The 25293-nt window shown below is 37.9% G+C and overlaps 1 protein-coding gene across 5 annotated transcripts in view; it reads right to left on the bottom strand.

Annotated features, from left to right (window-relative positions):
* Positions 1 to 25293, bottom strand: part of TET1 (tet methylcytosine dioxygenase 1) — a 133922-nt gene that overhangs the window by 78810 nt on the left and 29819 nt on the right. For 2 of the 5 annotated variants that reach the window (XM_036923984.2, XM_057505924.1), the window contains exon 3: positions 13791 to 13844. In XM_036923984.2, the coding sequence (XP_036779879.2) occupies positions 13791 to 13844 (54 nt within the window). The other 3 variants (XM_057505927.1, XM_057505925.1, XM_057505926.1) reach the window with 3 other exon arrangements.

The raw sequence follows: 25293 nt of genomic DNA, 5'->3' as shown, positions 1-25293 counted from the left end.
GCACTTTTACAGAGAAGAATCCTGGCAGACACTTAAGCCAAGTGATTAAAGTTAGCTCAGATATGAGACCTGATCTGACACACAGAGAAGGGTAGACTCCTTCTGTGGATTCTTGCCAAAAACGCATAAATTTACTTATGAGGGTGCATCAAATTCACTTGAGTGACATTCTACAAAATAATTGAACAGGATTCTTTAAAAATACCAATGTCATGAAAGACTGAAACACTACTGTAGTTTGGAGACTGAGGAGACATGACAACTAAATATGATGAGAGATCCTAGATTGAATCCAAAACCAAAAAAAGGACATTAGTGGGAAAATCGGCCAAATTTTAATTAGGTTTTAGAACACTATATGGTATTGTGTCAATGTTAATGTCCTGGTTTTGATCCTAATACTCTAGTTATGTAAGTTATTAACATTTGGGGATGCTGGGTAAAAGTTATAAAGAAATTCTCTCTACTACTTTTGCAATATTTTTATTAATTAGAAGTGAAACCCAAATAAAAAGTCAAAAAATATGTACCTATCATAGTCTAGAGCTCATTCTCCTTTCCTGAAGACCCTTCCCCCAACCCTTCAAGGCTTAACAGTAATGTTTATACAGAGGGAATGGTTTTCGCAATACTCAGTGGGTTCGGTTGATCACTCTGCCCTTTAACCATGTTAGGATTTGTATTTTTTATTTTAGACATTTGATTTTATTACATTCTCCTTGCAGAAAAAACAAAACAGCAAAAACAAAACAAACAAAATGATGTCTATAATGTCTATACCATATGCAGTTTTGCAATCTATTTTTTCACTTAAAAAATATATTGTTAAATCTTTGTTCCTTTCTTAAGACTGAAGCAGACATGCATACTTTCAAGACTCCATCCAAACTTCTCCCCAGAAAGACAGAGCACCAAGACCATGCCATTTTAATTCAAATTTCCCATACTTACTGACCTTGTTCTTTCATCTCTCCAAATTCATATTACAAAAAATTCCGCAAACAATGTAATCTTAATGTAGGTTTTTCAAGTTGTTATAGAGGCTGACTGTTTAAAAATTATTTCTTGAACATTTATATTTCCTCTTTTGTAAAGTTGACCATTTAGTGTTTCCCTTTATTTTAAACTTTCAGACACCTTTCATTCTGACATCATGAACATCACTGACGGTATTTAGGTGCTCTTATTTCCAAGTACTGTAGATACTATGGGATGTCATCTATCTTAATTATAAATTTGAACTCTTTGCAGACTAAGCATGAGCTTTTATAGACTATCATTAAATGTCCTGAACTTAAATTCCTCTTGTCTATGTTCTAATTATCATTTCATCCAGAGATTAAAGAAAAATGGCAAAACTACAAAGTAGATTCTGTTTCCTCTATACAATTACCCAAATTTACCACCAACCCTTAGAATAATTTAAAAAACCCATTTCACCTCACTATTCTTCTTCCATACTATTATTTCATGCTTAATATTATATGACAGGTGCATAAATTATATATTTTAAAATCTGTGTTCAGTCAAGTGTATTTCCTTTCATAATAATTATAATGATGAAATACTACAATCCAATTAATTGTCCTGGACACCAGTGTTTTTACAAAACTGTGATTGTAATTTAATATTGTTACTCTTTCTAGTTAATATATAGAATATTATTCAAAAATAAATTAAAGCAGTTATTATACTGCCATATGATGGGTAATAACCATAACGTATCTATTATTTGAATGACTACATAAGAAATTGCCAAATTAAATGTTGGAGAAGATGTGGAGCAAGTGAAATTCTCATAATAACAGTATATTCACTTTAAAATGGTACATCCACTTTAGAAAATTGTTTGGCTGGTTCTTAAAATGTTGAACATATACCTACCCTATACGACTCAGCAATTCAATTCCTATTTATCCAAGAGAAATGAAAACATGTCCGTCAATGAAAGACTGAAAAAACAAAGTGTGGCAGTCTTACAATTAAATATTACTCAGCAATAAAAAGGAACAAATACTGATATATACAACAACCTAAGTGAAACTAAAAAATGTGATGAGCTCCACAACAATTCAAAGAGGGAAAAATAGTCTTTTCAATAAATGGTGTTGGGAAAACTAGATATACACATGCAAAAGAATGAGGTTGGATCTTACCTCACACCATGTATAAAAATTAACTTAAAATGGATCAAAGACCTTAGAGTAAAGGCTAAACAATAAATCTCTTCAAAGAAAACACAGGTGTAAATCTTTGTTAACTTGGATTAGGCAATGGTTTCTTAGATATGATACCAAAAGTCAAACAATCAAAGAAAAAAATAGATAAACTGAACATCATCAAAATTTAGAACTTTGAGCTTCAAAGGACACATCACATCAAGAAAGTGATAGGATAATTCAGAGTATGGAAGAAAATATTTGCAAATCATACAACTGATAAGAGATTTGTATGCAGAATATGTAAAGTATCATTACAAGTCAATAATACTTGTATTGATAACCCAATTAGAAAAGGAACAATGATTCACCAAAGAAGACAGAAATGGCCAATAGGCACATAAAGAGATGCTTACTGTCATTAACTGAGACACACTTCACCCACTCACTAGGAGTGGCTACAACAAAAAAGATGGACAATAACAAGCGCTGACCAGAAATACAGAAACTGGGTCTCTCATACATTGCTAGTGAGAATGTAAAATGGCACCACTACTTTAGAAAAGTTAGCCGTTTCCTATAGAAGTTAAACATGAAGTTAACATATGGCCCAGCAGTTCCACTCCTGGTTATGTACCCAAGAGACATGAAAACATGTCTACACAAAAACATGATTATGCATGACCAAAGCAGCATTATTCATAATAGCCATAAAGTGGAAAACAACCCAAGTGGCCAAGAAATGATGCCCTTATAAATAAAATGTGCTAGATATACATACAACAGAAAATTACTCAGGAAGGAATGAATTAAGTACTAATACATGCCAGAACAATGGATGAATCTTGCAAACACTATGCCAAATGAAAGCAACTATACATGTACATGTATGGTATGATTATATTTATATGAGATGCCTAAAATAGGCATATCCATAGAGATTGAAATTATTGGCTGCCTAGGGCTGCAGTGGATGGAGGGGTTGGGAGTGACAGCTAAGGGAAAAGTGTTACTTTTTTAGGTAATGAAATGTTCTACAATTGATTATGGTGATCCATGTACAACTGTAAATACATTAAAAGTCACTGAACTGTAAGCTTCAAATGAGTGAATTATGTAGGTTATGGGTTATATCTCAATATAGCGTTTTAAAATATCTAAGAATGTTATCTATCCATCCACCCATTTAGTGCTGAGTTAAAGAAGCCAGATGCAAAAAAAAAAAGTATATTCTATGTAATTCCACATGTAATAGGAATTTCTTTACAGAAAAGGCAAAACTAGCCTATTGATAGAAATCAGATTAGTAGTTGCTTAGAGGGGGAGAAGACTGACTTAGGAAAAGACACAGGGGGCTTGCTGGGTGATAGAAGTGATTGGTGTCTTTCTATGCATTCACCAAAACTGGCTAGGGAACATATTTAAGATCTGAGTATTTCACTATATACATTTCAAAAAATAATGCTGCTATTGGTAAAGAATGAGCTGATACATATGTATATATATGTGACTTATGTAACTATAAATAAACCTGTATGTATAAAAACTACATCTGGAAGAATACCCACAAAACTATTAAGACTACCTTTCACGTGTCAATAGTAAGGAGGTTGAAAGATGGGAGGGACAATGAGTATATATAGGTGAACTTTTATCTTTCTTTCATATATTTCTTTTCTGTTTGAGTTTCTTTCACGATTGTTCTTCTTTTTTTCTTTTGCAATTTAAAACTATTTTTATGTGAGTTCATTGGATTTCCTTTTAAATCATACTGATGTCTGCATTTTCTTCCTTAACAAAACTTTGACCACACTTGTTTTTTTTCCCTTGGATCACTAACTGTAGCTAGGGTAGTAGTACACTTTTGCTGCTTGTATGTTATAAACTTCATCCAGAGGTAATTTTGTAAGTTTTGTTTCTTGTGTGTATCCCAAAGGACGTTTAATGTATTTTGTTTCCTATTTGGCTCAGAAACAAATATTTTTTTCTTTTCTTCAGAGCTACTTGGTCCTAGATTGAGGGAGTAGGCTGTCACTGGTTGACTGGTTATTTTATTTTACTTTGTTTCCACAGAGTGTCTCTGAGTTGAGCTTCTTTCTTTTGTATTAAGTTCTTGGTAAGAGCAGGTTGTGTGAAAGATAAGACCAGGAAAGGACAAGATAAAGAAAGAATGAAGTCTATGTCATATTCCCTTGGAATTCTATGACTAGTTAGCCTCATCCTACTAGTATCTCCTTTTTTTTCAACATCCCAGATACTATATCCACGTTTTACCATGTAATACCCCGAGTCCAACTTTCTCAACCAAAATTAACCATTTGGCTATGCTGTATAATGGGACATTAAATAGAACCAGAGGCATTTTTTCTTATTACTTAAATATTTTATTTATTTACTCTTTAAAGCTTCAGACATGTGCCATTTCTATGCCCAAAAGATAGTCAAGGTGCATTAAGAATTACAAAATACAAAATAAGATGTTTAGTTTAAAATGGAATTCATCATAGTAATATTTCATTCATAAAAGAATCATGAAGGGAAGCTAAAAACCAGTAAGAACTAACAGAATACATAGTCTTGAAGTATCTCTGTAAACGATACTTAATTGCAAAAGGAAAAAGAGTATAAATTAGTACTGGCAATCCTGGAAGATGCCAACTTAACCAAGTGTGAGTGGTCAATGTTAAGATCAAAATAATGGAAGAAATTGACATCATGTGCCTCCAGATGAACTAACACCAAATAAAGCCAAACCTTAAGGGACATTCTACAAAAATAACTGACCCATACTCTTTGAAAACATCAGATTAACAAAATCAAAGAGACAGACTGAATGCAGTGCATAACCTGAGGTTATCTTTTGATACACGTTATTAAAGACAAGTGGTGAAATATGATCAGTAGATTAGATAATAATACCATTATGCCAATGTTCATTTACTGATTTTGATTGCTGTACTACAGTTACATAAGAAGAGGTCCTTGTTCATAAAAAACATACTTTAGTGTTTAGGGGTAAAGAGACATCATGTCTAAAACTTATCCTCAAAGAATTCAGGGGAAAATATGTGGAGAGAGAGAAAGCAAACAAAATAAAATGTTACCAATTGGGTAAACTGGGTGGGGGGGTATATGGGAATACTCTGTTACTACTCTTACAGTTTTCTGACTGAAAAGTCAGAATAGGAAAACACATTGTTTACATTGTCTTTTTTTCTGACCATGGGCAGCACACAAATCAATCTTCACAAGCAGTTTTTCACTAGAAATTACACCGAGTACAAATTAGCCTTTAAGGTCTTTTATAGATGTATTGTGTGTCATAATGCATAGTATCTTAGGAAATGTGGTCCAGGTAACTCAACTTTCTGATGGTCCTAACTTGGTCTAGGAAAGTGATCAAATATCATTGGCTTTAAATAAACCCTGGACAGCTAGATTAAATTTCTGATGAAATGTTCTAACCCGCAGTGCTATTTTACACTGTCCATTAAGTGTGGGCACCAACTAGATTTCATGGGTGGAGTGACAAAACTAACACTTTGAAATAGCTTTTAATAAGTAAATTACCTTCTGATTTTTATAAGGTTCATCAAAACCCTTTCATTAAGCCAATAATACCTTTGTAAGTACTTTCCCATAGCGTTATAAATACTACTTCATTTTTTTCATTTCTTTATTTCAGTGAGCCAATAAATTTGGCACCCCTTTCTCTTCCATTCCCCGCTACCACCTGGTGTAGACGAAACAGATCAATTTAATCTCTTGAGTTTACCCAACTACATTTCCCCCGCCCTCAATCTGCTAATCTCCTCCAATTAGGAATTTGGGATCCAGTCCAGGAAGCATTGGACAGTATCCAACAAAGACCCCACAGCTAAATGTGGCTTCAATCTACCTGAAACCTGACATTTATTGTCAGTTACCCAGACTTTTTGATCTTCAAAAGATTTTCAAAAAATGTAATAAAGGGCAAGTAGCATTCAAAATCAATAGTCAGGAAAGACACACACACACACAAGAGTGGAAAGCACTAGATAAAAGGAGACCGAAGAGACACAACAACCAAATGCAGACATGATTTAAGATTGGATGTAGATCATGAGGGTAACAGCTAGAAAGGTACTTTTTAGGGACAGTGGACAACTGAAAAGATTTTTAAATGGACAGTATCTTAGATGAGACTGAATCAATATTAAATTTCTTCAGTGTTATCACTCTACTGTGGTTAAGTAGAGGAATATTCTTTTCTTAGAAGAGGCATGCTGAAGTATTTACAGGTAAAATGTCACATGGTCCAGCCACACCCCCTCCCCATCACTATACAAAAAAGAATTTCGATGTTTAATGTTTTATTCTTTTAACTCTTCTGTAGGTTTGTTTTTTTCAAGTAAAAGTTAGAGGAAAATTAATCAAATTAAAATAAATGTAGTAGAGTTGTATCCTGATTTCCATACCAATTCATTAGAGACTATTCAAGGCTGGATGACAGAATAAAGGATAAAGTAGTTTCTCTTCTACATGTCATTACAGTAATTTCTACAGTTCAGACCTAACTGACGAAAGCTAGGTCTTGATATGTATTAATTCAATCACTTGTTAAGCTAACATTTATTGAGTTGTAGGCACAAGGTGTTTTAACACACTGCAGGACACAAAGTTGAATGCTGCATTAAAGTTACAATCTAATAAAGAATAATGTAAGTAACTCAAAGTCTAAACACATTAATAATCCACAAAGGATTTTATTTTATATTAATAATCATAACAATAGTAATAATAATAGCTATCATTTAACACCCACTATGTACAGGATAAATTCAGTAAATTAAAAATTATCTACCAAACAACCTTGTGGATTAGTTACTGTTCCCCCTTTACAGACAATGCAAATGGAGTCAAAGAGTTCAGTTAAATTTCTCTAGGTCACAGATCTTCCTTTGGGTGTTGCTGATACAAGAAGATACACAGTTAAAAATAAAAACTGAAAAATAACCAAAAGCTGTAAATACCCATGATATCAAAATGTAAATGCTCAGAAAATTTCAGGCATATTTTTCCTTTATTTTTCAGAGGGAAAGTATGTCTAAAATAACTCTAAATTTATTTTAAGAATAAGAATGCAGAGTTATTAAATTCTTCTTCCCTTTTTTTAAAGTAGAATGAATATACAAGATGTAAGTGAAAATATTTCTTTCTAAGGTTAAAAGAAAGCACCTTTAGATTTCTTAAGGTAAATTTAAAAAAATTTAGTGAGAACTTTATTATGTGATGCTTATCTAGAAGAAATCATGCTTAAGGTACATAATTTGCAAACATGACTGTAACTTGTATCCTGTTTCAGATGTGTTCATCCCAGTCTACCTTTATCTTTGTAAAGGAGTTGTAGAAATCAAACCAACCATCAACTGTGAAATTATTTTTCATTCTGATGATATTCTATCTTTATTACAGAATCCTTGACTCTATAAAAGATATAAATTAAAGGGAAAAGAGAGAACTCTAGCATTTTTAAGGTTTAAAGTCTTATTTTGGATATTCCAAGTGACATTTTTAAAAGGAAAGAAAAGGGTTTCTACAACAGACATTAAGAACAGCAATTGCAATAGCAATTAAGGAAATACACTGCTAAGGAAATACATTTTCTAGAAGATTCACTTTATATTTTTAATAGCATATACTTTTAGAAATATTAATAATTGAGAAATTCCTATATGCCAAGCTGTTCCTAAGCACTTTATATGTATTAATTCATTTAACTCCATAACAGTCCTATGATCTTATGTGTGTGTGTATGTGTATATGATATTTAAAATTGAACACACATAACATAATGCTTAAATAATTAATTTAAAATAACCAAGTTCCTAAAATAAATTTATTGTTTAACATCTGGTTCCTTAGAACAATGAATTTAATCAAATTCAAATGACAGCACTAAACTTTAAACATCAATGATAAAATTGTAGCGTCTCTTCCCTTAAAATTTGTCATGTAAAGAAAGACTCAGTATTTAAAACTATGAACCATCAGAACAGGTTAAAATAAGATACTGTCTTCTTCATTCTCTTGCCTAGGCCACTGTGTTGGGTAAATCTTGCCATCAAATCTTTGACATTACTTTTATGAAATATTTTAGACACTGAAAGGTATTCCAGGGTTAAATTAATTATAACTTGAAAATGAATTAAAACACTAGCAAGGTTTTAACAGAAATTTATTTAACAGTTTTTATTTGGCTCTTTTTACCTGACTCAAGAATATACTCTAGTCAGTATATGGGGAGTTACACAGTAGAGGAGGTGGACCTCAGAAAACAGTATGAATCTGGCATCACCAAAACACAAACACAGTATTAGATGAGCCTACATATTCAAGACATAAGGCACATGCTCTTTTTCTGAGCTAGGAGAATAAGACAGACTTTTTTGTAGCCTGAATGAAATTTTCCTCAAGCCCATCCACCCACTTGGCTTTTACTCACTGATTCTGTTTGGGATCCTTCCTAGAAATTACAGACTGGACATGGGTCTTGAGTCACTGGAAATGTATGTGCTCGAATGAGAAATGAATGATTTGACTGTGTGTGAGCTGGCTTAGTAGAGAACCCAGCCCTGATACCAGTCTGATCATCTCTGAGCAAAATGCTGTATTACAATTTCTGGGTATGCAAACCAGAAGCCCCAAGTTTGCTTTTGATTGTGTCAATAAACACTGATGGATGAGCACACATCTGATAGTTTTTGTTGGCTTATGACATAATGAGAAAAATAGGACCATATGTCGAATGATAAAAGTAAACTATTGAATTTGTATTCTGAGATTATCTTCTTCCAATTTATATGACTTTTTAAAAGCTGTATCCCTTTGTGGATACTCTCACCACCCATTCTGAATATTTTCCCCGCTGGCCCATTATACTCAAACGTGTGGGATTTGTTGCTTGGGACTATTAAGGTCTATCAAATGGCATGATTTTTCCTGAACAATGGTCAAGTTCAATATTTGATCTGTCACTTAAATTTGCAACATTTTGTTATAAGTCATGAAATATTACATAATAACCAGAGTTAAGAAAACTGTCACAGTACCAATGATTTTTTGTTTTTACTAACTGAAACAAAGTTGTAGATAAGAGTGCAGAGAAAAATCTTTAGTAGCTCTGTTATCTTCCATTTGTTGTAGCTTAATGGGTTTTAAAATTAAACAAGGTAATTCTATTATATCTAATTTGGTATTTTTAAGTCAGCCCTAGTATATGTAATGATTTATACATGAAGGGACTAGTTCTCAAAGATATCAAGTAAATTTCCCAAGACAGTGTTTTCTCTATCTCAGCACTTTAAAAATTTCCTTCAAAGCATCTACAATTTGTAATTTAATCATTCTTCATTTTTGCCTGCCTTTCCTTAGCAACATTTTATCTCCTTGAGGGCAGAAATAATTTTGGTCTTGTACACCATGGTAGCCCCAGCATTTACCATGTGCTAAAAAAACATTTATTGAATGTTAATAATAGTGTTGTTCAGGAAAATACTTACTGAGCATTTGCTGTGTGCCAGGCAAAGATGGTACTCAGTATTTTTGATGGTCACTGTGTCATCTCAATCAAGGTTATGAATATAATTCATGATTTGATTCTCCTTTTAAAACACATTTCAAAAAGACACAAGTATAGCTATATGCCGATGTCTTGCCCTTCTGTCCTAGCGAAATAGTCTTGTGCCCCCCACCTCCCCACAACTTGTTCTTCTCCTTTATCAGCATGATCAAAGAAGGAAGGAAACAGTGAAGAGCAGGGCTGCCAGTGCAGAGGCAAACAAGATCACTTAGTTTTCATTTTTTCTTTTCTAAATCATCTGTTGACAGCTTCCTGGTTTAATATCCACCGACATCTCTTTATATTTGTTCATCCAGTTCTCCCATATACTACTTCGATGATATTTTATTAACAAATAGCTAGGAAATGTCTTTCACCAGCCTAGAAAGAGGCTGTAATTCTAGTTACAGAATGTATAAATGCAGTCCTCTTTCAGGGGTGCCACACCTTTATTCTGAAATGATTTTAGATTTTAGATTTTTCAGCTAAGTTGCAGAAACAGTATACAGTTCTTACATACACTTCACCCAGCCTTACTAATGTTGCCTTCTTATAAAATCACGGTTCTGTTACAATTTTTGAATAGTACCCACCTTCCTGCCCCTGTGGTCACTAGTGAATGCTGAGTATATTCCGTTTCCCTCTCTCAGTACACACTCCATCTTCAACACCCTCTTACACCCTGCAGGAGGCTGACCAGGGTGTATTTCATTACTGGGCTGGGCTCTCTATCCTTATGGCTGCTGACTGGGTCACAACCAATGAAAGCAGTAGGAAACTGGAGGGCAGGATATTTATTTCCATACCTGCCCTGGTCCCCATGACTTTATTTTAATAGAAACATCTTCACCAAAGGCTAAGACAAAAGCTCCTGCTCCCTCTATTCACTACAACTGTTCTAACTAGGCTCTTGTTCCCACTCCCTCGCCCTTTCAAACCTAGGACTGGTGAGCTCTGTCATCATTAGTCCTGGGATGCTCTGCTATTCCTAGTTTTTTCTTTAACCCTGTCCACACCTTTTAAACAATCCTTTTATTAAATTCCTCTCAATAGTCCTGACTGTGCTATCTAATTTTCTCCAGGGACAATGACTGACAACCTAAACAAAGTGATAGTACCTTAAAATTGATTTTCTCAAAGAGAATATAGTGGAGATTATTTACACAAATATTTCTACCTAGAGTTCTAAAATCACAGCATTCACAAGTCTAATTTAATGAATCAAGGCCTCAAATTATTTCACGCCTTTACCTTACTCAAGAGTCAAGTAAACAATTATAGCACAGCTAACAAGCTGCCATACATACATATATGAAAATAACTCTAATGATCATCAATAGAACCGGAGCAGAAACCTGGTCCTCCACCACCAGGGGAGCCAGGAGTTGTGCTGACCCACTCCCCTATCATCTGATACCCATTCTGGCCATTAGAATGCTTTAGACAGAAACCGTCGTTCCAGCTAGAGGAAAATGCTCTCTCTAGTCAGGATTTGAGACCACTATTCATAGTTCTAAATTCTGAATAAGAACAGAATGAATATAGGTTATCAATATAGATAACAGATTGCTTAAAAATGACAGGTATGACACACACCAGGCAATTGGCAATTTCAGCTCCACTACTGGATTCAGTTAGCACATTCAGAGTAGGATGGGACAAGCTTTAATTCCACACCCAATTTCCTTAATCAGGCTCTTCATTTACCCAACTATTTCCTAATGGATGATGAAGATAAAATCAGTCAGGATACCTGTAGCAGCCACCCTGACAAAGAGCAAGGGGTGCAAGAGACATGAAAATCTAAGAAGCCAAAGTCAAAGGAAGCGAACTGATTTCTGGCACAATGCCAAAAGCAAAGATCAAATTATGAAAGGAGACCAGGTTGTACATCTTGTAGATTCTCATTACTGATTCCCTGGGTAGCAGCCAGCTAGAATGTTAAGTCCTCACCCACAAAATCTTAAATGAAAATTGTACTCTTCCCCTACCCTCCCTCACAAATTGTAGACTTAGTTTCCTTAATGTAACATCTCCTTCAGGGTTATATAATATTCTACGCTTGCTTTAACTGTATTTTACACATATCAAGCTAAAATCTGAAAGTATTTTAGCATTTCTACTGTGGAACAGAAAACAAAGCCTTCTTGAAGAACAAAAAATACTTTGCCCAACAGACAATTAAAGAAAATATTTAAAGATGCCACCTTCAGAAAGAAATTTAATTTTTTTCCTTTTAGAGCATTCCCCTACTCTTGTGTAACAACTGATAGCTACAAGAAAGTGAGGAATAATTCAATTTTGCTTGCTGTGGCAGCCACAATCTCCCACAGGCAATTTTTAAAAATAGTCCATTGCCATGATTCAAAAAATCAACACATAGTATATTTATTTCTGGAATTTATTTCAGGTGATAGACACCCACAGACTAACAAAACAAACAGAATTAAATAGGATTCCCAAAGCTCAATTCTATCTAGCAAAAGTGTGTAATGAATTGGCTACCAGGCTTAGTCTATATTAGTTTGTCCACATAGTCTATCCTTCAGCCTATGCCTTCATTCATGCCCCCCACAAATCTGAGAGCCATTTCTAACAACATGACTAAAACTTATTTCTCACCAGAAGGTTTTAAGACACAACACCTCAGATAGACATTGCCAACACAGAAAGTGTAAAAAGACATTTATAAAAGCAGGGCTTTTAATGAAATATTTCTGTAGGTTGGGGGAGGGGAAGAGAGTAAAAGGGGATGGGTGCATCAGTATACAGAAGAAATTTCAAGGTGTAATTTACCCTGAAAATAACCCATGTTCTATTTCTCCAGGCCCAGTGAAAATTTGTGCCAAGTAACTTCATTCATTTCACAGTTGCCTAGCACACTGATGACTGTGTGGTAAATATTAGATAAATACTTGTTAATTCATGAAAAATGTACATGGCAATGCCGTACACATACAGGAAACAGAAACTCGAAGTGGGCAGACAAATTAGTAAACAATGCAAGGCTTGGTTCTCTATGTCAATAACATATTCATGGTATACAATTGGGGAAACAAATGAGATAAAAATTTGCCACATTCATAGTTCAACATGTTGTTCCTCTGAGTGCTAAAAGTTTATTTGCAAAAGAAAAGCTAAGATTGGGTTAAAATATTTTAAATATATATACACGATATAATTTCAAAGACCAGTAGCTTTATTGCTCAATATGTCTTCTTGAATTAAAAAGGTTGCTTGCTCAGGATGCTTACATTTATAATAGCAATATGCCACTTAAAACCTTTAACATATAAGCATCTGTTTGCTAGACTGAAGCTAGCTTGAACTTTTAGTAATGCCATATGCTTTTAAATTAACCCTTCTAAATACCTTACTAAGCTGATAACACAGATTGCTAGCTTATAACCGAATTAGGTTGCCACTAAATACTCATTAGGCAAACTGAAAATAGAGAAAACATGTATATTCCTACAGCTCTATGACTGCCAAAGTTACAGATGATATAATGAGAATTTGGGGTTAAGCAGTTATAATTTGGCTATTAGATCTCAATGGCTTACACATTTTAAATTGAACTAAAACATCTAAGGACCTCTTCTTTTGAAAAGAAAATTCACCCATTTTAAAACAGTATCCAATGGGAGATGTATTAAAATCACAATGGATCATAGCTGTCAACTTCAAATAGTGTCTTTCTCCTTCAGAGCTTAAGTTTACACACTGGTGCAACACCACAAATGCAAATGCTAAAAAGGGAGCTACAAAGGAAAACAAATTTTATTCACAACACTTTGTATATAAACTTTTCCTTCTGGAAACTTGTGTGGAGTGGAAAATAAAAGGATGCTAATATACACATTACACAGCACATCAAAAAAAGAGAAAATACTTTAGTTGAGTGAAAATTCATTTATCTACTGAAAATCCAGGAGAATTAATAACACTGCACTCCAAATTTACCTCTATGTGACAGAAAAAAACTATGAAATGGGAAAAAATTAAATATGATTTAATCAATAGCTGATTACCTTTAAAACTTTGGGCTTCTTTTCCCTCTGGGGCCTCTTGTTTTCCTTTATAACCTAAAAAAAAAAAAAAAAAATCAAATTGCAAAATGAGCTTCCGTTCAAGGGAAAAAAAAAAAAAAAGCTCCCCCCACCCAAAATTTTTTGGCTATTTCTCTATAAAACTACTTATACCATTTAAAATCATCCACATGTCTGCTAGGCACAACCTAAAGAGCTTATGTAAAATGTATACTTCAAAAGTCACTGAAAAAAAGCCTTGCATAAAGATGAAGTAGGGAAATACCCTTTTTTCCCCTTAAAGTCTGTCTTAATTAGCCTCTGCATTCTTCACAGCGAAACCCACGAGGTAGCCATCTTGCTTGCTTCTGCAGAGGAAGCCTCTACAGTGGAACAGTTCTGCAAACTGCTTTTTGGTATTATTATCATGGTGTTTAAAGGCAGCCCTGGCCTGCCAGCACTGTAGACGTGCTGGGCATGCCTTTTGCAAAAACAGCCCCACAAAGAGTGCAGCCAATGGCAGTGCAGAGCTTAGCAACTCCAAAGTGATCTTCTCTGCCTAGCCTTCCTAGACAAAGGATCTCCTGTGCGGCTCCGCTCTCACCACAGGACACAGGCAGCCACAAGCTGCGACATGGAGTTCGCTGCAGAGGATCTGGTCGCGCCGAAATCACAGGAGGCTTCAGCAAAAACAATGCACACAAATCTCCCAGGTCTCCGCCATCGATTCGATGGCAGAGTCTCCCTTATTAGTAACCTCTTGGCGGCTCCCCGGGCAGGTCTACGCGGGGGGAGGAGTGCGCGGCCCTGCCGCCAACGTACAGGAGATATAACTGAGCCGAGGGGGGCATTTGGGCTTGCTGAAACTCTGGAAGGTATTGTGCATTTTTACTTTATAAGGCAAGGCTAAATATTGGCGATATTTAAGGCAGGGAGGTTATGTGAGGACAGTGTAGGCTCAGCTGTTGGGCTGCGTGTCTCATTCCTCGGGAACCACACCTCTTTGCAGCAGGCGCTTTGCCCAGAAACACAGCAATTTGATTTCTGTCAATAAACGTCCAATGACAAAGGCGGATTAAAAAATAATAATAAAGGGAAAATAATAATAAAAGGAAAAGGACAGGATGGGACAAGGAGAGGGGGAGGAGTTTTCAAAATACACTTGCCACACTGAGTGGCTGTAGAGAAAAGATTTCTCTCTCTTGCTCAGAATGCGTGTGGTGACCTTCATTTCCCGAAGAAACGCTTCCCTTCCAGAAGGCCAGCTCATACTTACCTTTGGGACAAAAGAGGCACCCTCCCTCCTCTGTTTCCCAGGATCACCACCTGTCATTGAGCATCTCTCCACAAAGCTGCCAAGCAGGTCCCCACGTGGAGCCTGTCTGGGCACCAGGCTGATGGTTAGACAGAGCCACCAAGTTCCCAGGGAATTGGGATCTGAGTCAAAGGTGGAAAAAGCAGCCACCCACGTTCGCACACCTGGACTGTCCCCACGCCCAGTGAAAGTTAGGCACTGGGAGAACCAGGCACCATAGCTGGAACTTGCCAGACCCTGGGAACAGCAGAATTTAGCTCCCTCTCTTTAGCCCCCAGGCCATGTAACAGTGTCCGGAGAGCTAGAACCGTAACATCTGCTTTGAGAAGGCAGGTCTCAAGGTCACTGCCAAAATGCAGTGCAGAGGCCGGTCACAGTCCCATCACAGTCACCTTGACAGCTGCACAGATCTTGGGAAGACAGCCTCAGCTCCTACTTCCCAGGGCCAAAGTTTCAGCAGGACATTTTGGGGATTGGCAGAAGGGCCTCCCTGGCTGCTTAAAGATGGGTTTTCCACTTGCAGTTGGATTCAGAACAGATTCCCACAACAAGAAATCGGGAACAGAGTGAGGGCCGGAAGGCCTGTATTTCATCACCTTTGATTCCTAGCCTTTCGGTTTGCCACAAAAGCACGTTTCTGTGTTGGATGGGAAGTCCAACATGCATAGTTTTTCCACTTTAAACTACCTCCCCCCGCCTCACAATTTTAAACAAATGTAATAAGAAGCAAGCCTACTTGTAGTAAAACCAGCAGATTCTGACCTAGCCACATCTACCAGGGTACTTCAAGCACAGAGCCCACACTAAGAAGTTCTCTGTGTGAAATGAGGTAACTATGAAAAAGGTAGAAAAACAGGACCAAATACTACAAGATTTGAAAATGAGTGCAAGACCTTTTAACCCTACATTCCTTTTTCATAAAATTTGCCATCTTAAACCATTTTTAAGCGTATGATTTAGTTGTGTCAAGTCCGTGCATAATGTTGTAGACTGTCACCACCCTCCATTTCCAGAACCTTTTCACCATCCCCAACAGAAACTATGTACCCATTAAACAGCAACTCCTCATTCGGCTTCTCCCAGCCCTTGCCAACTTCTACTCTGCTTTCAGTGTCTATAAATTTCTCTATTCTCATGTAAGTGCTGTCACACGGTATCTGTCCTTTTGTGTCTGGCTTACTTAACTTAGCATGTTTTCAAGGTTCATCCAGGTTCCAAGATGTATCAGAATGTCTTTAAGGCTGAATAACATTTCATTGTGTTTATAAACCACATTTTGTTTATCCATTCTTCTGTTGATATACATTTGGCTGTTTCCATCTTTTGTCTGTTGTGAATAATACTGCTGTGAGTATGGGTTGTACAAGTATCTATCTGAGTCCCCATTTTCAATTTTGAATATATACTTAAGAGTGGAATTGCTGGATCATATGATAACTCTTTAATTTTTTGAGGATCTGCCAAACCATTTCCTATGGTGGCTATACCATTTTCTATTCCCATCAGCAATGCACCCAAGGGTAGCCCTACATTTCTTAAAGTGCCTTTTATTTCCTTTACAGATTATGCCTCCTCCCTTGAATATTTAAGTATGATTTTTTTTAAAGCATCAACATTTTCCAGGTTGATTTTTCAATAGTTAGTAAGGTGGCCATGATATGTAAAGACAAAATTACATATTCAAAACTAGTCAATTATGTATGTGATCCATAGGTTTGCCTCAGTAAAATAAAATAAAATCAGGCTCAGAGTGTTAAGTGTTCTGAATATCCACATTGGTGGAAATACATTTTTTACAGCCCAATGAACAGATGTTTTTCACTGCATGGGATTCTCACAATGCCATACAACAGTGTGCTTGGCAACCTAAGCAAACACTGAGGATCTGCGTGCAGTGTTCTGTAAAACGAGTTAATAAATAAAACGAAAGCTCATCCCAGTTAAATATGAGGGTTAATGAAAGTGACCAGAGTTAACATTAACTCCAAATATCCAACGGATACTAAACCATGAAGATCTGGACTCGTTGAACACAGAATAGTTTGGTAACCTGTATTGGTTATAACCATATGGTCTAAATCCTATATCTAGTGGTTTGACAGTCTTAGCTCAGGGCTTAGGTGTGACAGCAAGCTTTGATGGACAGAATAATTAGACATTACTAGCTGAGAAATTGGAGGTCAAGAGAGCTAGGATGGCTTTTCATAATTCTAAGATAGATCTTAATGTTAGTTTGATTTTAATTCTGGTGAGACACAGAAAGCACAAGATTCATTTTTAGCATGGAGAAATAGCAACTCAGGTTTCTAGAACACTGATATTTTAAATCAGCATTACATTAGGTGTGCTTTTTCAAGAAATATATTGTGTGCCTTCAGAGATAAGTTTATGGTAATTTCAAAATACTACTTTTCTTTCTAAGCATAAACAATTCTGCCCCCACAAGAAACTAGACATACAAACCTGCCTAGAAGAGGTCTTCTAAATTAATATCAGAAGTAGCTAACTCACTCTTCCTTCAGCTTGACACCTCTGCAGCACAACATCCTTCCAACATTAGACACACTCTCCTCTCCCATGAAATCCTAAATTTCTCTTTTTCACATGTTGCTGGGGGAGTCATAGCTTTTGCAGTAATATCTGGGTAAAGATATTCCAATTACCATCTCAGTAAACTTCCAATCAATAAGAATAAGAAGAGGGTGGCTCAAGCTTTTCATAATTCTAAGAGAGATCTTAATGTTAGTTTGGTTTTATTTCTTGTGAGACATAGGAACATGAAAGTCTAACGCTGGTGATCTCCCTGGCTGATTGAGTCGAGCAATAATCGTCTGGGTAGGGGGTGCAGATCTCCCCACACAGCCTTCCCCTGCCTTCCCTTCCCCACTTCCTTCCCGGAGGCTTATCTACAGTAGCCCTTTTTCCCTCTAAGGGGCCAAGTTTGCCTAGCATCTACCCCATTCCCTCCAGCAGTCCTGCTTACTGCTGGTAAAAATAACTGCTCTGCAATAGCAAGAATTCAGGAACCAGTGAGTGGTGATCTTCAACAGTTGCTAAGTGAGAATTGTTGACAAAGAGGTGAACCTCAGAAAATGCCAAAGACTAATGGTGCCAAAATATCACCTCTCCCAGTTTCTCAACAGTTCTTAGTACTAACTTGAAACTGACAAGCCTATCATCAGAGAAATGCGAATTAAAACCACAATGAGATATCACCTCACACCAGTAAGGATCACCACCATTCAAAAGACAAACAACAACAAATGCTGGTGAGGATGCGGAGAAAGGGGAACCCTCCTACACTGCTGGTGGGAATGTAAGCTAGTTCAACCATTGTGGAAAGCAATATGGAGGTTCCTCAAAAAACTAAAAATAGAAATACCATTTGACCTGGGATTCCCCTCCTTGGAATTTACCCAAAGAATACAACTTTTTAGATTCAAAAAGACAAATGCACCCCTATGTTTATTGCAGCACTTTTTACAATAGCCAAGATATGGAAGCAGCCTAAGGTCCGTCAGTAGATGAGATGTGGTACATATACACAATGGAATACTATTCGGCAGTAAGAAAGAAACAGATTCTACCATTTGCAACCACATGGATGGAGCTGGAGGACATTATGCTCAGTGAAATAAGCCAGGCAGAGAAAGATAAATGCCAAATGATTTCCCTCATTTGTGGAGTATAACAATGAAGCAAAACTGAAGGAACAAAACAGCAGCAGACTCAGAGACTCCAAGAAGGAACTATTGGTTATCAAAGAGGAGGGGTGTGGGAGGGCGGGTGGGGAGGGAGGGAGAAGGGGATTGAGGGGTATTATGTTTAGTACACATGGTGTGGGGGGTCACGGGGAGAACAGTGTAGCACAGAGAAGGCACACAGTGGATCTGTGGCATCTTACTACACTGATGGACAGTGACTGCATTGGGGTATGGGTGGGAACTTGATAGTATGGGTAAATGTAGTAACCACATTGTTTTCCATGTGAAACCTTCATAAGACTGTATATCATACCTTTATAAAAATAAGTAAAAAAAAGAAAGAAACTGACAAGCCTACTTGGACAGAGAAATCCAATAACAGTATCTACAGGTTTTTGTCACAAAAGATGCTATTTAGGAAAAAAATCCCCTATTATGAATGATACTTTGAAGTTGGCTTCTTATTATTGCTAGCTTTTCCTGTGTATTTTATAATCAATAATATCCTTTTTTTTATTAAAGAAATTCTGTACCTTTGGACTCCTTCTCTATGCCATTCATGCTAGATAGCTGACTACACACATTATACCCTCGGTTTTTGGATAATCTGTCTCAAGTCTAATAGCAAAAATCATAAAAGTGTACTGTTTCACTTAGAAGCTCAAATCATTTTACACACACACACACACACACACACACACACACACACACACACACCTTTCTAAGAAAGTGACATCTAGTTATCTAAGCTTAGCAAAATCAAACTTTAAATTACTGAACAAACTTAAAATATGCCACATCCAAAAATACCTTCTTTAAAGTTTGTTAATTTTGTTTTCTTACATTAAAATTCCTCATTTAATAACCAAAACTTTTTAAACAACTTAATAAATGTTGGGCACCTCCAACATGCAGACAAGGTGCTGGGCCTGTCCTCCCAAACCTACCATCTCAGGGGTGACACAGCCAGGCAGTCATGATGTGGTACAGAACGTGGATGAGACCATATAGGTATACAAGACAGAGAAGACTTTACAGAGGCAGTGATATTTCCACTGAAACCTATGGATGGGTAAGTAGGAGTTGGTGAAATCTTGAGGGAAAGAAGAAAGTAATGTGCCCTAGATGAAGGTAACAACATGTGCAAGGACACTGGGAGCATTGTGGCTACTCAAGATCACACTTCAATGTCAGTGAAGGGGCTGTGGGGAGAATGCATACAGATAGATATGCTACCAATGCATAACAAAACTGGTCACTGAGCATGTGCATGAGCAGACGTAATCAACATTAAATTCTCATTCCAGTTTGAAATGTTCCTTTTTTTGTTCCATCCCTCAATTCTCCACGACAGGTCCCTTTAGAAACCAACAGTGATGCTTTTGTTAAGTTGATCATCACAAGTAATAACTACCTTTCCAAGAAAAGACCTAAGGAGAGGTCTTTTCTGTCCCAGATCCAAAAACCCTTGTTTTTAAACTAGAAAATACCTGTGTATAACTAATCAGAGAAAAACAATTATTTTGAGAATAAGTGTATATAAGAGGTTTTTGTTGAGGTTATTCAAGAAGGATTAACTTCTTTAGTTTTTGAACTCATTTACTAGAGTCTCACACAATCTTTGGAGAAGAAAGATTTGTCTGCCTAGAAATAACTTACCCATTCAGCTGGGTTAACTCTGTCCTGGACAGATGCTTTGGATGTCTGGAGTAGGGAATGTCCTTCACTCATTCCAGGAATAGAATAGAGAATACCAACTCCATTAGAGGCACTGCTTAAACACCTGTGAGATCTTTGACCTAGTAATTCTCTTCCATGAAGCTTAACTTAGGTAAAGAGAAGAGAGGAATTATAGTTTTCTCAGGGAGAACCAACTAACCAACAAACAAAACAAACAAACAACTTGCCCCTAAGCCTGTTATATTTATAATATAGAACATCTAAATTTTTTTCCAAAGTCTGAGTGTCCTGATAACCAAATACTTATTCAATGGGCACACTAATTCTTGTTTAAAAATAAAATAAATAAATAGTTCTTCCCTATCAAAATACCAACAGCATTCTTCAACAACTGGAACAGATAGTTCTAAAATTCATATGGAACCACAAAAGACCCCAAATAGCCAAAGCAATCCTGAGAAGGAAGAATAAAGCAGGGAGGATCTCACTTCCCAACTTCAAGCTGTACTACAAAGCCATAGTAATCAAGACAATTTGGTACTGGTACAAGAACAGAGCCACAGACCAGTGGAACAGAATAGAGAGTCCAGATATTAACCCAAACATATGTGGTCAATTAATAGATGATAAAGGAGCCATGGATATACAATGGGGAAATGACAGCCTCTTCAACAGCTGGTGTAGGCAAAACTGGACAGCTACATGTAAGAGAATGAAACTGGATTATTCTCTAACTCCATACACAAAAGTAAACTCAAAATGGATCAAAGACCTGAATGTAAGTCATGAAACCATAAAACTCTTAGAAGCAAACATAGGCAAAACTCTCTTGAATATAAACATGAACAACTTCTTCATGTATCTCCACAGGAAAGGGAAACAGAAGTAAAAATGAACAAGTGGGACTATATCGAACTAAAAAGCCTCTGTACAGTAAAGGACACCATCAATAGAACAAAAAGGTATCCTACAGTATGGGAGAATATATTCATAAATGACATATCCGATAAAGGGTTGACATCCAAAATATATAAAGAGCTCATGCACCTCAAGAAACAAAAAGCAAATAAGCCAATTAAAGTATGGGCAAAGGATCTGAATAGACACTTCTCCAAAGAAGAAATTCAGATGGCCAGCAAACACATGAGAAGATGCTCCACATGGCTAATCATCAGAGAAATGCAAATTTAAACCACAATGAGATATCACCTCACACCAGTAAGGATCGCCACCATCCAAAAGACAAACAAGTGTTGGCGGGATGTGGAGAAAGGGGAACCCTCCTACACTGCTGGTGGGAATGTAAATTAATTCAATTATTGTGGAAAACAATGTGGAGGTTCCTCAAGAAACTAAAAATGGAAATACCATTTGACCCAGGAATTCCTGTTCTAGGAATTTACCCTAAGAATGCAGCAGCCCAGTTTGAAAAAGACATATGCACCCCTATGTTTATCGCAACAGTATTTAGAGTAGCCAAGAAATGGAAGCAACCTAAGTGTCCAACAGTGGATGAATGGATAAAGACAAGGTGGTACATATACACAATGGAATATTATTCAGCCATAAGAAGAAAACAAATCCTACTTTGCAACAACATGGATGGAGCTAGAGGGTATTATGCTCAGTGAAATATGCCAGGCAGAGAAAGACAAGTACCAAATGATTTCACTCCTCTGTGGATTATAAGAACAAAGAAAAAACCGAAGGAACAAAACAGCAGCAGACTCACAGAACCCAAGAATGGACTAACAGTTACCAAAGGGAAAGGAACTAGGGAGGATGGGTGGGAAGGGAGGGATAAGGGGAAGAAGGGGCATTATGATTAGCACACATAATGTAGGGAGAGCGGCACAGGGAAGGCAGTATAACACAGAGAAGACAAGTAGTGATTCTATAGTATCTTACTACGCTGATGGACAGTGACTGTAATGGGGTATGTGGTGGGACTTGATAATGGGGGTATCTATGTTGCTCATGTAAGTGTATATTAATGATTAGAGATAGATAGATAGATTAGTTAGATAGATAGATAGATAGATGATAGATAGATGATAGATAGACAGACAGATAGATAGATAGATAGATAGATAGATAGATAGATGATAGATAGATAGATAGATAGATGATAGATAGATAGATAGATAGATAGATAGATAGATAGATAGATAGATAGATAGATCGTTCTTGTTTCTTACTAGATATTTATAAACTGTGAATTGGTATTTTCCTTGCCCATAACATCAGGTCTTTCAAGCACATCATTTGAGAGTAAGTCGATGCTTTAATTAAGTTTCTGACTCTATGAACATACTCATATTTTTTTAGGGCTGCCTTTGCTAATCATTATAATAAATGAAATTTTAGTGGGTTTTGCGGGTGTGGATAAAATGAGAGTTCCTGTGGTCAGGATTCTCACCTGGCCCTGGTTGACTAGCTCACTGCACACCTGTGGGCAATACATGGCTGTTGACTCTATATAAAGAGCTCTGCCCAGTGTTCTGGGCACGACACGGTGGCAGTGCTGCAAGGCAGCAGGAGAGCAGAGCAGAGGCTGGAGTGGTGGCAGCACCAAGGACAGAGGCCCAGTGGATGGCTGTGCAGGATGACTGTGCAGAGAGGCCCAGAGGATGGCTGTGTGGGACAGCTGTGCAGGCAGAGAGGCCCAGAGGATGGCTATGCGGACAGAGGGGCCCAGGGGCAGAGACTGGCTTGCTGAATGCAGACTTGCTCTGAGTGAACAGGATTTTAGTGACTTACCTACCACTTGGAAATAAAGTTGTATATAACCCTTTCACCACAAGAACGTTTTGCTATCAATTTCTTTGGTCACACTGAATCCATAACAAACTTGCCCGGGGCTGAAACCCATTGGCAAGACAGTTCACATAGTCGGCAGGGTTCACTGTTGACCAAGGAAAAAGACAGGCTGTCCTTATGGGAGGGGTGCTTCAGCGGGATGCCCCTGTGAATGGGGAGAAAGTGGATTGTCCCCCAGTGGGTATGTAGTCTGAGGTGGCTTGCCTCCTAGAGGACTGGCCCCACCCCAGGATTGGAGGCAAGTGGTGGTGACACCTGAGGCAGTAGGGGTGGCTCTTGGTAGAGTGAGTGGAGCCTTTGAGAAGCAGAGTGTCTGGGAGGCAGTGGGGACTGTGGGTTGGCTTGTCTCAGTATTAAAAAAGTCTACAAAGGAGACTCAAGAAATGGCAGAATGAGAATGCGAGCTGCAAAGTTCTGTGGATTCCCTGAGGAAGGAGGTGGCATTGATGCAAGAGGAGGCAGCACGAGAGCACCAGCAGCAAGGTGCCATTGGAGACAAGACGGCAGCACTGCCAGGTGTTCTGAAGGAGGAAGAGGCCATCAAGGAAAAAGACGAACTCCTGAGGGAAGCACAGGCGGAGGTGACACAAGAATGTCAGCTGCAAAGCATTGAGCTGAAGGCAGGAGACCTTCTGAAGACTGAGCTGGCATTGTTGCGAGGCACTGTAGCAGAGAAGGCACTTGGGGGAGTGGAGACAAAGGTGCCATCAGTCCCAGAAATGGAGGAGCTGGGGAAGGATGAAGGGGTGGTGCCAGAGGCACTAGCCCCTCCTGTATTGAAAGCACACACAGTGGTTGTAAAGAAAATAAAGACCCAGCAGCTGTAAGTTCCCCAAGGAGAGGAGCAGCTCCCTCCCCAGGTCGTGGTGCACTCTATGTTCTGCCCCTATACTACTCACAAGAAGAATTTAAGGGGCCCCATGAAGGTTATTAGGACCCAGATGTGGGTTGATTTAATACAGGCAGGAGCACATGGAAGGAAATTAGATGGGAAGTCAAATAGCATCTTACTGGAGCTATGGCAGCAACTGATACCAGAGCAGCAGTTCAAGCCATTAAGACTAAAGAGGCAGAGGTCAGAGACAGAGCCACGAGTCCGGCCACTGCAAGACTTTTTGCAGGAGAGACTGGAGAACAGTGTTTGAGCTTCTTTGCACAGGGACCATTGCAGGGGACTAAGGGCACATAGATTGAAAGGAGAGAATCCTGGAGGGGTGGGGTGTGGATAAAATGAGAGTTCCTCTGGCCAGGATTCTCACCTGGCCCTGGTTGACTAGCTCCCTGTACACCTGTGGGCAATACAGCGATGTTGACTCTATATAAAGAGCTCCACCCAGTGCTCTGGGCCCAACATGGTAGCAGGGCTGCAAGGCTGCAGGAGAGCAGAGCAGAGGCTGGAGTGGTGGCAGCACCAAGGACAGAGGCCCAGTGGATGGCTGTGCAGGATGACTGTGCAGGACAACTGTGCAGAGAGGCCCAGAGGATGACCGCTGTGCAGAGAGGCCCAGAGGACGGCTGTGCAGGCAGAGAGGCCCAGAAGACAGAGACTGGCTTGCTGCATGCAGACTCGCTCTGAGTGAATGGGATTCTAGTGACTGACCTGTCACCTGGAAATAAAGTGGGATATAACCCTTTCACCCCCAGAATGTTTTGCTGTCAATTTCTTTGGTCACATTGAATCCGTAGCGAACTTGCCCAGGGCTTAAACCCATTGGCAAGACAAATGTAATACACAATTAAAGCTCACTTAATATGAAAACTGGAGATATTCAAGCACAGTATTTTGGGACACTGGAACCTCTCCAAGACAAACCTAGCATTAACAAGATTTCTGCTAACATTGGGACATGTGAATTCCACCATACCATAACATAATCTTACATTAATTAGTTAAAAAGAATATACAGATCACGGGAAGATGGCGGCATGAGTAGTTCAGAGGAAATCTTCTCCCCAAAACATATATCTTTATGAAAATACAATAAAT

The sequence above is a fragment of the Manis pentadactyla genome, chromosome 8 (genome assembly GCF_030020395.1).
Source record: "Manis pentadactyla isolate mManPen7 chromosome 8, mManPen7.hap1, whole genome shotgun sequence".
Lineage (NCBI taxonomy): Eukaryota > Metazoa > Chordata > Mammalia > Pholidota > Manidae > Manis > Manis pentadactyla.
The sequence above is the reverse complement of the archived record's forward strand: the minus strand, read 5'-3'. Positions and strand labels throughout refer to the sequence as shown.